General features: G+C 37.7%; 1 protein-coding gene across 2 annotated transcripts; it reads left to right on the forward strand.

The window, feature by feature from the left end:
• The first annotated feature begins 301 nt into the window (after positions 1-301).
• Positions 302-11,374, forward strand: LOC104884677 (ethylene-insensitive protein 2.1). 2 transcript variants are annotated; one of them, XM_010669362.4, is made up of 8 exons: positions 302-823; positions 927-1,414; positions 1,825-1,911; positions 2,018-2,128; positions 2,222-2,434; positions 4,239-4,424; positions 4,504-7,338; positions 10,501-11,374. In XM_010669362.4, exons 2-8 carry the CDS (start codon positions 1,163-1,165, stop codon positions 10,882-10,884), a joined length of 4,068 nt encoding a protein of 1,355 aa, XP_010667664.1. In that variant the 5' UTR covers positions 302-823; positions 927-1,162; the 3' UTR covers positions 10,885-11,374. The 2 variants fall into 2 exon arrangements, with proteins under 2 accessions (XP_010667664.1, XP_010667663.1); XM_010669361.4 differs by having other exon boundaries at positions 972-1,414.
• The last annotated feature ends 2,522 nt before the right edge of the window (positions 11,375-13,896 follow it).

Below are 13,896 nucleotides of genomic sequence, written 5' to 3' on the forward strand. Positions count from 1 at the left end.
TACCACTTCACTAGTAACTAGAGCCAACATTCACATTCCATAACATTGAGTTTGATTCCATATAATAATAATAATAATATAATATTATAGGATAATATAATAATCCACTATAATAATTGCAAAGTCTTGTGACCAAATTGTGAGTGTCAACAACTTAAGATCTCGAGCCAACCCTCTTTATATTCCTATAAACGAGGAATAATTATATTAATTACTACTACTAATAAAAATGTAAAAAAGTAAATTAAAAAATATAGGGAAAAAAGCGTAACAATCGAGTCAACCGCAAAAGAAGAAGATTTTCACTTCACTTCTCCAGGACCTCCTCAAGACTCTTTTTAACCTTTTTCTCTCTCCTCAATTCATTTCTTTCATTTTCTCTCTCCTCCATTGAAGGATCACTCTTTCTCTCTCTTATTCTTCTCTTTTTTCTTAATCTTTGAAAAACTGTTGCATTTGATATCTATCTTCTGTTTTCTCTGTCCTCTTTCTGAACTTTTTCTCTTTCTTCACTGAACTCTGTCATTGCAGATTTCTTACCGAAACCCTAATCAGTGGGAAAATCATGCTGATACTGAAATTTAAGGGGAAAAGAGTTTGAAGATTGAATTGGATAAGTTAATTTGGGGATTTGAAACGGAAGTTAGTTTAACGCTTGCTTCGATTTGGGGATTGAAGTAGTGAGCAGAGGTTGATACTTATTAGCGCGAGAATTTTTGTTTCAGTCTTTTGCTGAAAAGAGGTGATTTGAGTTCTAGATCGAGGTGAAATTCTTGCGGAAGGAAAATCTTTAGTCTATCTTGAAATTGGAAGTTTAATCAAGGTATGATTACATTTACGCTAATTTATATGTTTGCTCAAATCAAGAATATACATATATATTTGTATAGTATTATTATTTTTCTTGATTGTTAATTTTTGATTAGGTTTTGCTGGAAATTGAATTAATTCGAGATTATATTTGTTTCAAGATTCAATTTTAAATGCGAGGTTAAGTTGGAAGTTCCAAGGAAATGATTGGGATATGTGTTGACTTCTGCAAATGTGAGTTAGTTGAGCTGGAACAGATCTTTGTGGTTGTTCTAGGTTGTTCTGGAAGTGATTGTTGCGGAGTTTAGTTGATAATTTGAGTTTAATTTGAGACGGAGTTTAGCTTGTGAAAATGGTGGGTGGAAGTCCACATGATAAGGGTAGTGCACGGGGCGTTTCGCAGGGGCTTCTTCCTGCTCTAGCTCCAGTTCTTCTTATCTCAATTGGGTATATTGACCCTGGCAAGTGGGCTTCTTGTATCGATAGTGGCGCTCGATTTGGAGTTGATCTGGCGGCATTTGCATTAGTCTTCAACTTTGTGGCAGTTTTGTGTCATTATTTATCAGCTCGAGTTAGTTTGGTCAGCGGAAAAAATCTCGCCCAGGTATCTTTTTAAGGCAATGTAATCTGTTCTGCATTCTATTGTTGCTCTTTGTCGTTTTTGGCTAATCGGAATATGCTTAATTTTTAGCCATTGATTCGATATTAGTTAGTTCTTTAATGACGCTTCATGACTTTCCGTGTTGATCTTTAATAAGATTCGGATTTGAGATTCACTTGTTATGAAAGTCGTTATCATGACATTGCTTTTTTCTATAATTTAAAAGGGGCTATGTCAAAGTCTTATAGTTTCATAATCCGAATGCTTTGTTTTAGACTATATTGAAAAAAGAAATTATGTGCGGAAACGGAAAGAAATGGGCCTACATTTACTTAACTGCTTGTTTCAAGTTTTACTCTTGCATAAATGTTTTTGATCTTGATTTGTTACCTTTGCTGTACATGATGCTGAAGATTTGCAGCGAAGAGTATGACAAACTCACGTGTTTTTTTCTGGGAATTCAAGTCGAGCTGTCAGCCATTGCTTTGGATCTTACTATGGTACATGAGTTTCCCATTGTGCTATAGAACATGATCATGCTGCAGGACCCTTCTTTATGATTGACTGTATTTTTTATGGAACGTGTTCTTGTCTTTCCTGTTCTAGATTATTGGCATGGCGCATGGACTCAACATGATTTTTGGCTTGGATTTGTTCACTTGTATCCTTTTGACTGCACTAAATGTCGTGCTATATCCACTTTTTTCCACCCTGCTGGTGAGTTTCTCTACTTATGTGTCATTCTGGCTGGAGCTCAAGATGTGGTATCTTTTGATTTTAGTTTCCATTGCCAATCTTTCTTTCTTTCAGGAAAATACCAAAGTGAAGTTCCTGGTAGTTTGTGTGGCAGGAATAACATTTGCTTGCTATGTGCTTGGGATGCTACTCAGTCTACCTGAGTTTCCGGTTCCTTCAAATAGTTTGTTATCAAAGTTGAGTGGTGAGAGTGCTTTTGCTTTGATGGGTCTACTTGGAGCGAATGTCATGCCTCACAATTTTTACCTCCATTCTTCCATTGTACAGGTACTTTAGTGTTGACTTGGTCAAGTTATCAAGTATCGTAATTTATACTTATATTCTTTATTAATTGCAACATATACTACTTTAGATAATTTCATAGTAATTGCAACAATTCTTCTTGTATTAAAAGCTAGTCAAATGGACTGAATCGTCCTTCCTAAATCTAACTAAAAGTCTCATCAATTACCCACCCACATGGGTACTTTTTACTACCCCGCCATCTTTTGTATATACTTAAAAACTGAGCGGAACCATCATTTGAAATCAATAAAGAACGGAGAAAGTATATGATTTGAGTGTTCCTTCTATGACTTTTCCTTGACCGTTTTTGAGGTGGGGTCAGAAATCAGTTTATGATCGGTGGCATTCTTGTGACTGTCAGTTTTTGCACTATAGAGAAGTTAATGCTCATTCATTTAAGCTCAATATGAAAGCTTGAATGCGGAGTATTAATATTTATTTATCGTGAGACATGTGATGAGGATTATTCACAATCTCTTGATCTATATGACAAAGAAAGTCACTGTCCTTTGGCCGCTGTGATTACTTTTACGCAGATGCTCTATGAATTATGACAACAACTAGTGGTGTTATTTAATTTTCTTTGGGATATGGTTTTTTAGCTTTAGGAGCTAAAGGTACAGAGTTTAATTTATGCTGGAAGTGATTAGAGAACTGTATATAATTTTATTCCTTTTGTGCCCAAAATGCGGTGAAAATTCTAATATTTAGCATTTTCTAGAATGTGGCTAGAATTGCATTTGAAATTTCAATCAACATGAGATATGTTGGTGGTCTTGCTGATCAATTAAAAAAAAGTGCTATCAGTAATAGTTTTTCACCCATTTCAATGTCTAAAGAAGCTTTTGGGACAGAGGGAGTATAGGAGTACAGGCTTTGTGGTTTTCTCTAGTAATTGATATCCTTTATAGAGATCTAGAAGGCAGAGTGACTCCATGCTTTCATGGTTTGTCTTTCTTGTACTTCCTCTATTTTTTTAGTTGCCACACTTCTTGTTTTCACACTATTGAATGCATTATTTTGATCAGTAATATCTTTAATGACGCACAACGAAAAATTATAAGAAGTTGATATTATGAAAATATGAATTAAGATGAATCAAACAAGATTCCACTTGTCTATATTATTTCTTATACATAATAACATATGGGACAAGATTAGTTGATGAATAGTGGTCACTGTTCAAGTGTAGCAACTAAAAAAAATGCTGGAAGTATTATTATTATTATTATTATTATTATTATTATTATTATCATTATTATTATTATTATTATTATTATTATTATTTTTATTATTATTATGCTTAGTCATTCATATGTTACTTATATGATGGCACTGAAGCACACAGTCACAAATCAACTTTGCTGAAAAACTTGTTCCCCTACTGCCATACTGTAGAGTGTATGATGCTTAAGAGAATTACGGCTTTATGTATATTGTCTATTCACTTCATTGAGGGACAAAACAAAATCTAATTTTTGAAGTAGATAAAGGGTGTTGATATGCTTTTCTAAGCTTTGTTTTGCGTGAGCTCTAAAATGTTCAATAATGAAGAAAGAAAGCAAACCATGTTATATATATTGAGTGAATTTTGAACTTGAGTTCTTGGAGGCTGGAGCCACTGCTATTGCTGACTTCATTTATAGTTGGCCATTGCATCCCTTATTGAAATACTTTTGATTTTTTTAATTTTGTTTATCTTACGTCATATTACTGTCTTTTGTTGCTTTTGCCTTGGGTGAAATTTCGTAGACTTTTGTTATCTTTTGATTATATGCTGTTGCAGCGGTATCAAGGGCCAGTCTCCATGCTAAAGGGTTTGAGATCTCAGGATAATTTTATCATTAGCCTCACCATATCCAGTGGCATATTCCTGGTGAATTATGTACTCATGAATTCAGCTGCTAATGTATCTTACAGTACTGGCCTTGGTTTGCTTACCTTTCAAGATGCGATGTCTCTACTTGATCAGGTTTCTTTCTCAATTGTAGATTTTACTCTCTTAAATAGAAATCCATGCTAACCAAGTTCCTCATTCATATTCAACGCAGGCATACAGGAACCCAATAATACCCTTTGCCTCATTTGTGATTTTGTTTTTGGCCAACCAAATAATGGCATTAAGCTGGGAATTTTGTGGAGAGGGTGGAGAAACAATGTTGCATGATTTCTTTAAAATGGATCTTCCTGAGTGGCTTCATCGTGCTACTATTAGAATTTTCGCTATTGTCCTTGCGCTATTTTGTCTGTGGCAGTCAGGAGCTGAAGGAATGTACCATATGCTGATATGCACCCAGGTCATGGTGGCTCTTCTGCTGCCATCTTCTGTGATCCCTCTTTTCCGAATTGCGTCATCGAGACCTATTATGGGTTTGAAAAAAATTTCACCTATTCTGGAGTTTGTAGTCCTTATGATATTCATGGGAATGCTGGGTTTAGAGATGATATTTGTCGTGGAGATGATTTTTGGGGAAAGTGATTGGGTTGGTAACTTGCGTTGGAGTATGGGGAACGGTGCTACATCTATGGCTTATGTCTTGCTCCTTGTTACTGCTTGCACCTCACTTAGTTTTATGCTCTGGTTGGCAGCCACTCCTCTCAAATCTGTAACAGCTCAATTGGACTCCCAGCCTTGGAACTGGGATTCTCAGCAAGTTGCACCTGAATCATATACACAGAGAGAGGGAAATGATTTTACTGAGCCTAGATTTCCTGAGGAACTTGTTAATAAGCCAGAATCTTTGCCAGTGCAGGAGAAGTCCTTGCGTAGCCATCCAGACTTGACAATTCCAAATTACGACATTAGTTTGCCAGAGACAATTATGGACAGTGTTCAAGAGCCTCATGCAACTGCTATTGAAAATAATTTGGTAGAAAGTATGGCTTTTGGCTCATCTAAATGTCTCCACCCAGACCCTGAGCAATCAGCTGCTTCTGTTGAATCCGTGCCAGTCTCTAGTGTGGTAAGTGGGCCTTCTGATGGTCCAATATTGGCATCTAGTCCTATGAAAACTGAACCAGCTGATCCAGTTGAGAAGACCTTGAGAATTGAGGGAGACACACCAACTGAGAAAGATGATGAAGGGGATACCTGGGAGTCTGAGGAACCATCTAAAGATGTGCATGGAGGTGGCGCACCAGGTACACCCGATGGGCCAGGTTCATTTAGAAGTCTTGGTGGAAAAAATGATGAAGGTGGGGCCAGTGCTGGTAGTCTCTCAAGACTGTCAGGGTTGGGCCGTGCGGCAAGACGTCAATTGGCTGCAGCCCTTGATGAATTTTGGGGACAGTTGTATGATTTCCATGGCCAAATCACACAAGAAGCAAAATGCAAGAAAGTTGATGTATTGCTTGGCTCAAACTCTAAGCCTTTTGCAGATTCAGTTGGAAAGGAGTATGGAATGCAGTTCCAGTCTTTGGGAGGCAGAGTATCTGATAATTCAGTAAACATGAGTTTGTATGATGCTCAAAATCAGCAGAAGCTGCAAAACAGAGTATCAGATAATTCAATAAACATGAATTTATATGATGCTCAGAATCAACAGAAGTTGCAAAACAGAGTATCTGATAATTCAATAAACATGAGTTTATATGATGCTCAAAATCAGCAGAAGTTACAAAACAGTATAGAGTCAGCATATAGGGCACGTAAAGCATCTACATCATTATGGTCCAACCAGATGCAGCTTCCTGACAGCTATATGCAGAGTTCCAATCGCAGTATGCTTGATGCTGGGGAAAGGCGTTACCAGAGTTTGCATCTCCCTCCATCTTCTGATGGTTTGGACTATCAGCCTGCAACAGTACATGGTTATCAAATTGCATCTTATCTGAACCGAATGGCCAAGGAAAGATCTGATTATGCAGTTGGTCCATTAGAGACCGCACCTCAAAAGTCCCCGTCATTGGTCCCAAACAACTATCGAGAGTCTCTTGCTTTTGCTCTAGGGCAAAAATCAACAAATGGATTTAGTTCTGCACAGCCATCTAGCATTCAGAATCTTGCTCTACAAAGAAATAGTGTCTTGCAATCTGATAAACGTTATGATCTTTCCTCTGCTGCAAGTGCTGAAAGTAATACCAAGAAATATCACAGTTTGCCAGACATTTCTGGACTCTCTCTTCCTCTCCGCAACTTATATTCATCTGATAGAAGTACACGATTGGACAGTCCTAACACCCCTGTTGGTTTCGGAACATCAGTTGGTAGGACTTCTTATGAACCATCCTCACTTTCGAGTACAAGGTCAAGGCTTGTGGCCCCACTGGCATTTGATGAGCTTTCTCCTTCTATGGCATATCGAGATGCTATTTCATTGAGAATGAGTTCAGGGGCTGATGCGTGTTCTCTTTGGTCTAAACAACCTTTTGAACAGTTCGGTGTGGCTAATAAGATTAGCAATTTTGGAGCTCAGGCAGCTAGTAATAGGTCAATGATGACTCAAGAGCCTCCTTCAGCTGCAGAATTGGAGAGAAAATTGCTGCAGTCATTGAGGCATTGTATTTTGAAGCTCTTGAAACTGGAAGGATCTGAGTGGCTATTTAGGCCAAATGATGGTGTTGATGAGGATCTCATTGATCGGGTGGCTATGAGGGAAAAATTCTTCTATGAAGTTGAGTCTCGAGATTATAAACAATCACCCCAGATCGGTGACTTACAGTTCTCACATTCTGAGAGGAGGCTTGGTGCGACGGTTAAGGGTGATGATGCAGTTTCTGCAAATATGATTTCTTCAGTCCCGCAGTGTGGAGAAGGCTGTGTTTGGAAAGCAGATCTTATTGTAAGCTTTGGTGTGTGGTGCATCCATCGGATCCTGGAGCTGTCACTTATGGAAAGTCGTCCAGAACTTTGGGGCAAATACACTTACGTCCTAAATCGTCTCCAGGTAACTCATCTTATTCAGCCTTATTACTTAGTTTGGTTATTTGGGTGGCAGATCTGCAATATTTAAATGAGCTGATAGACTGGAGCGGTTCTGTTAGATATTTATATTTATTAATGTGTGAAAGGGAGTTGAGAGGAAGAACTAACTGTATTTAGAGTCTAACAAAACAGAAAACAGCATTCCAATCATGATTTACTTCCGAGTGAGGAATTTCGGCGAAAAACTCGTGAGCATGTGTGTTAAGAGAGCTAAAGATCACCCACTATCACAACTAGCATTGCTAGATCCCTGAAATTAATAGATCCTTCTCATTTCTCTCTAGTCAAGTCAACCCAATCAATACAATGCCTCCTGAGTCCTAACAAGAACCCAACGGAAACTCATATAGTAAAACTGTAAGTATCTCAAAATTATAGGCTGTAGCAGCAGCAGTGTACACATTCAGCTCATCCTTATTATAGGAGACAGCTCATGGTTTCACAATTGCGAATCGAGCTTACTATGTCAAAATAAGGATAATCCAACTTGAATATTGGCAAATCACAAAATATTGGGTTTTTGAACCTGCAGCTTTTTTCTTCAATGCTGCTGTTTACACTAAAGTTTAAACTTGCTTTGGAAGATTAGCCTCCAAATACGAGTAGATATGAGAAAGGATGACTGGTGGTTTCTGGAGATGATAATCAGGCACCCAAATTCGCTATCTGGAAAGCTGTAGTAAACTCGAGCATACCCTGGACTCCACAGACTATCAACCTCTCTCAATTCTTATGCCAAGGTTTTTGAAAACAATAAAAGCCTGGTTACCTGCCTCACTCTGCCCAGAAGCAACAAAGCTCTCGTGGTCAACCTATGTCTGATCCAGAGAAGAGCCCCAGGGGTGGGGGGAGGGGGCAGGGGAGAGGAGGAGGAGATGAAGCCCCCAGAACTTGAACTTCGTAGAGGCATATCTAGGAAGCATGAGTGCATAAATGCCTGCTAGTGCCAGTGCTAGTGCATCCAATCCAATTGTGTGGAGGCTGCTTGTGAGTCAAAAGGATTTGAAATTTTAGCGGGCTGGGAAGTACTTGAGTGATTCTTCCAGTAAAGAGAGGATGCCAAACTTCAGGCCAGACCTGCCTAGAATTCATTTGTCAATTTTCTTAAATAGTGAGAATTCATGATGTGATATATTTTTGTCTCTCTATCCCCAACCCCATTTTCAGAAGAATTCTCATGATATTCTCCCATTCTTGAGCCATTCCCATCAGGACTTTCAGATGGGACAACATCACAAATATGTCGCTGTCAGATTGCCCCCAAATAAATCTAACTCCTTAATCTCTCATAGTCACTCTTCACCACTGGATCCATTAAGACACTCCTAGGATGATCCCCTTAAAGAAGCTCTTAACTTCTACATGAGAATAAACTGTATAATTTGCAAATGTAAAGCGATGTCGTTTCTACATAATGGGAAACCGACAAAACCGCATGTCCCCAAGAAATAAAGCTTGTCAATACATTAGCCAAGTCTCCTTCTTGTGAATCTCTTGTGAGGCTTGAAACCATTGGCTTGGTTGACTATGAACTAGTAACACCATAAAGGAAGTCAACTCAAGTCCAATACTGTACTTCAGTTCAAAATGTTTCCTTTCCATTGCTTCATCTGAAAACTCAAATGCTGTCATATAAACTGCCAAAAACCAACTTGGAATGACTTGACACAGCTCCTCCCTTGTGTAGTTATGATGGTTCTATCCCTCAATTTGCCTTATCCACTAATACACTTTAATCTGATGACTGACAAGTTGATTTTCAAAAATACCAACCTTTGCTTAGAGTCTTACAGCCTCTAGTTGACTGAACTGCTTGAGACTAAACCCCCAACCATTGAAGGAGCAATTGTTTCCAGGCATTTGGTTGATGGAAGTAGTAAGTATATAATCTGGCTCACAATCCGATTAAGCTCCTTGAATGCCATAAGATCTTTATTTTGTGAAGATGAAAGAAAGCTGACATAGATTCATCTGGATGTGGGGAAGTTTTCTCCGTTATTGCACTGCTACAATCTTTATTGTATTTTCACCAAAAAAAAAATCCTTATTGTATTTTCACCAAAAAAAAAAATCCTTATTGTATTTTCACCAAAAAGAAAATCCTTATTGTATTAATCTAAAAAAAATTTCAAGATAAAGTGCTGACTCATGATACTAGACCCTCACTAAAACATCAAGCATACGCCATGGAATGGTCATCTATGCTTAAATCCTTGTGGTTGAGAGAGGTATTTTAGCTCATCTATGCCTGCTATGATTGCTGTCTGAAGAATTCTGCGTATGCTGGTATAATAGATGTTTGTATTCAGATTGAGCTACTTCACAAAGTCCATATTGCCTTTTTTACAATGTGTTGCTTGGTGTTTTCTAATATACCTTCGTAGATATACTGCACATAGGACTTCACGCAGCTCCTCCCTTGTGTAGTTATGATGGTTCTATCCCTCAATTTGCCTTATCCACTAATACACTTTAATCTGATGACTGACAAGTTGATTTTCAAAAATACCAACCTTTGCTTAGAGTCTTACAGCCTCTAGTTGACTGAACTGCTTGAGACTAAGACCTCCAACCATTGCTGAGCAATTGTTTCCAGGTATTTGGTTGACGGAAGTAGTAATTATATAATCTGGCTCACAATCCGATTAAGCTCCTGGAGTGCCATAAGATCTTTAATTTGTAAACTTGAAAGAAAGCTGACATAGATTCATCTGGACATGGGGAAGTTTTCTCCATTAATTCACTGCTACGATCCTTAATGTATTTTCACAAAAAAAAAAAAAAAAATCCTTATTGTATCAATCTAAAAAGAATTTCAAGATAAAGACCTGACTAATGATAATAGGCCCTCACTAAACCATCAAGCATACACCATGGAATGGTCATTTGTGCTTAAATCCTAGTGGTTAGAGAGGTATTTTAGCTCATCTATGCCTGCTATGCTTGCTGTCTGAATAATTCTGCTTATGCTGGTAAAACAGATGTTTGCCTTCCGATTGAGCTACTTCACAAAGTCCATATTGCCTTTTGCACAATGTGTTGCGTTGGTGTTTGCTAATATACCTTCGTAGATATACTGCACATAGGAAGAATTTTATAATGACTAAATTTACCTAATTATCAGGGTGTTATTGATGTTGCTTTCTTCAAACCTCGAACTCCAATGTCCCCGTGCTTTTGCCTTCAAATACCTGCCTCATATCAGATGAGATCAAGTCCGCCTGTTTCAAATGGTATGTTACCTCCAGCTGCCAGACCAGTTAGCAGGGGAAAGGTCACAACTTCAGCAATGCTTCTAGAAGTAATCAAGGATGTTGAGATTGCAATTTCCTGTCGGAAGGGTCGGTCAGGCACTGCAGCTGGAGATGTCGCTTTTCCCAAAGGGAAAGAGAATTTGGCCTCCGTGTTAAAACGCTACAAGCGCCGCTTATCAAACAAACCAGTGGGAACATATGATAGCAGCCCTGCGTCACGCAAGCTATCCTCCTCCCCATCTTATGGGTCATAGCAAGTTGCTGAACACAGTTGCTGATTTCTGAACTGTTCATTTTTGGAGGCGTTTCATTCTTTTGAGTGGAGTTGTAACTGGCTTGCGATGCTATCTCGGTATAACTTACAACCCCTTGTGTATTGGAAAAGTCTAGTGGAAATCTCATCTTTTGAGTCTCAATGTACACAGGACGCCTTGCTGGTACTGTAATTGGCCAAATGGAAGAAAGGCGAAAATGAGTAGAGGTATTGGTTACACCTCATGTTTGATGAATAATTAGTAGGCTCATAAATGCGAATGGTTTAGAATTTTATTACTGAAACTAACAATGTGCAGATAGGGTCTCGTAATGTTTGCCCCTTGTACCATGAATCATGATCTACCATAAAATATGGGACTGGTAGTTGGTACTGCTCCATACGAGGACTGTCGAGTTGTAGATTATTTATACATGATGGTACTTCTATTTCTTATCTTTATTGAAGCTTACTGATTTCAATTCTCTCAATTGGATCCACTTGTTTAATGTTTATACTTCAATGATAATCGTTTTCGGGTACGTTGATAACATGAAGTAATACTTTTGCTTGTTTCACATGTTGAATGATAAAAAATGCCTAATTGACCATTTTACCCTTGAATTTGGCATCGTGGCATAATCTTCCCCTACAATAAATTCTATGTTTATGTGAAATGGACAAGTCAATAATCTAGGGAGTGGTTTTTGTATATTGTTAAGCTAAGAAAGTCAATGGTCAGAAATTTATATAAACCAAAATTAGGCAAGGTATTTGCATTCAAAAAACCTAGGCAAGGTATTTGGGGACTTTCTCTTATGTACTACTTTTAGGCCTGCCCATTACTCTTGAATTGGGCAAGCACTTGGGGTGTTAAAAAGTACTCAATCTGAATGACTCTAGTGACCTAACTACCCGCTTCAAAAAAGTTTGATGGTATATGGCATGGACTGATCCAGAAAACTTGGAAATAGAAAGATAGATTAAGGAAAGCAAAATGGAGATATAATACAAACTTTTGTCCGTTTTCTTGTAATAATATAAACTTTTGATTATTTTTTAAATAATACAAACTTTTACCAAAAATTTCCTTGGTAGGTCAATACCGGTTGTAACTTGTTATAGCAGGCCACTATGACATGTGTCATTATCTTATTGTTTTTTTTTAAATTTTTTATTTCAATTTGAAAAACAAAAAAACCTAACATTATCCTTCTTTTCCTTTCTTCTGTTGGTCCCTTCCAATATTTTTCTCTCCTCCTATCCTACCCCACCCCACCCCTCCCTTGGCCAAGACAAAATAGCTATGTCGTCACCTCCTTTACTTCTTCAAACAATCGAAATTCACTATCCTCTTCTACTGATCACACTTTCACTTTCCTCAGTTTCAAGAAACACCTAGTTTCTCTCTCCTCTTCTCACTCTATCTCTTCTTCCACTTCTTCATCTTACTTGCGTTTCGACGGTTTCGACAAAATTCGTTTCTAGAATTGGATTTGTTTGAGACGTATTTGATTAAATGCATTGTCGCGGCGAGGCAGGAATGTGTGATTAGCTATGGAGTGGAGGAGGTGGAGGAGGAAGGAGTTTCATTTATGGTGGTTTGGTTTGGTTGCGATTGATGTTTTCCAGGGGTAAGGGATTGGAGGGGGGTGGTTTTCGGGGTGGGGTGGGGTTTGGTGTATTTTGGGGGTGGGTGACTGGGTTTGGTGTATTTCGGGGATAGGGTGGCTGGATTTGGTGTATTTCGGGGGTGAGGGAGTGATGGGTGGTGGTTTTCGAGGCTAGGGTGGCTGGGATTGGTGGTTTTCGGGGGTGGGATGATTGAGTTTGGTAGTTTTCCGGGGTGAAGGAGTGGAGAGGATGGTTTTCGGGAGTGAAGGATTGGTGGGGGTGGTTTTCGAGGGTGGGGGAAGAAAGACATGGTGTTTTCGGGAGTAGGGGAGGGGAGCAGTGGTGTTTTTGGGGGTAGAGGAGGGGAGATGTGGTGTTATCGGTGGTAGGGAGGGTGGTTTTGTGGTGGGGCAAGGGGTGGTGAGGGTGGACTGGTGGTTTCATCCGTGGGGGGAGGGGTTGAGGGTGGGGGAGGGGTGAGGTTTCAGTGGTAGGGGGAGGGGAGGAGAGAGAAAGAGATTTTGGGTTTTTAAATTTTTTTACTTGTTTTACAGGTTGAAGGTCACATTGACCTACTGGAGAAATTTTGGGCAGAAATTTGTATTATTTATATACATATATATATACATATACATATACATATATATATACATATATACATATAGAAGTGAGTTCATATGAGAATGCATACTTACATGAGAAATGAGAATGATATTTACGCGCTATAACTCTTATGAATAACTGATGTAACTCTAATGAAAAAGTGATGTAACTCCAAAAACTAAGTATATTAGAAACAAAAATTCAAAATTCAAACTTTTCTTTTTGGCTCTAAATTTTTTTAGGTGGGTATAACTCTAATGAAGAAGTATTGTAACTCTAATCCAATCGTGTGGTTGAGATTCATTCTCATTTCTCATGTAAGGAGCATTCTCATGTGATCTTGCCCCCTATACATATATACATATACATATACATATATACATATATACATATACATATATATAAATATATACATATATATATAAATATATACATATATATATACATATATACATATATATATACATATATACATATATATATATATATAAATATATATACATATATATATATATAATAATAATATATATATATATATATACATATATATATATATATTACATATATATTAATATAAACAAATTATATAATAATATACATATAGATATACATATACATATATATATACATATACATATACATATATATACATATACATATATATACATATATACATATAGATATACATATACATATATATATACATATACATATACAGAGTCGGGATCCGGTGAGAATGAAGAGTTATGTGAGAATAGTTAAATATGTGAGAATTAACTAGAACCGTTAGATCATA

This window comes from Beta vulgaris, chromosome 1 (assembly GCF_026745355.1).
Source record: "Beta vulgaris subsp. vulgaris cultivar EL10 chromosome 1, EL10.2, whole genome shotgun sequence".
Taxonomy (NCBI): Eukaryota; Viridiplantae; Streptophyta; class Magnoliopsida; order Caryophyllales; family Amaranthaceae; genus Beta; species Beta vulgaris.

Coding starts and splice junctions, on each gene's coding strand:
- LOC104884677 (XM_010669362.4), top strand. CDS start 1,163: ATGGTGGGTGGAAGTCCACATGATAAGGGTAGTGCACGGGGCGTTTCG. Junction 2,129..2,221: donor CACTTTTTTCCACCCTGCTG/GTGAGTTTCTCT, acceptor TCTTTCTTTCAG/GAAAATACCAAAGTGAAGTT. Junction 7,339..10,500: donor ACGTCCTAAATCGTCTCCAG/GTAACTCATCTT, acceptor CCTAATTATCAG/GGTGTTATTGATGTTGCTTT.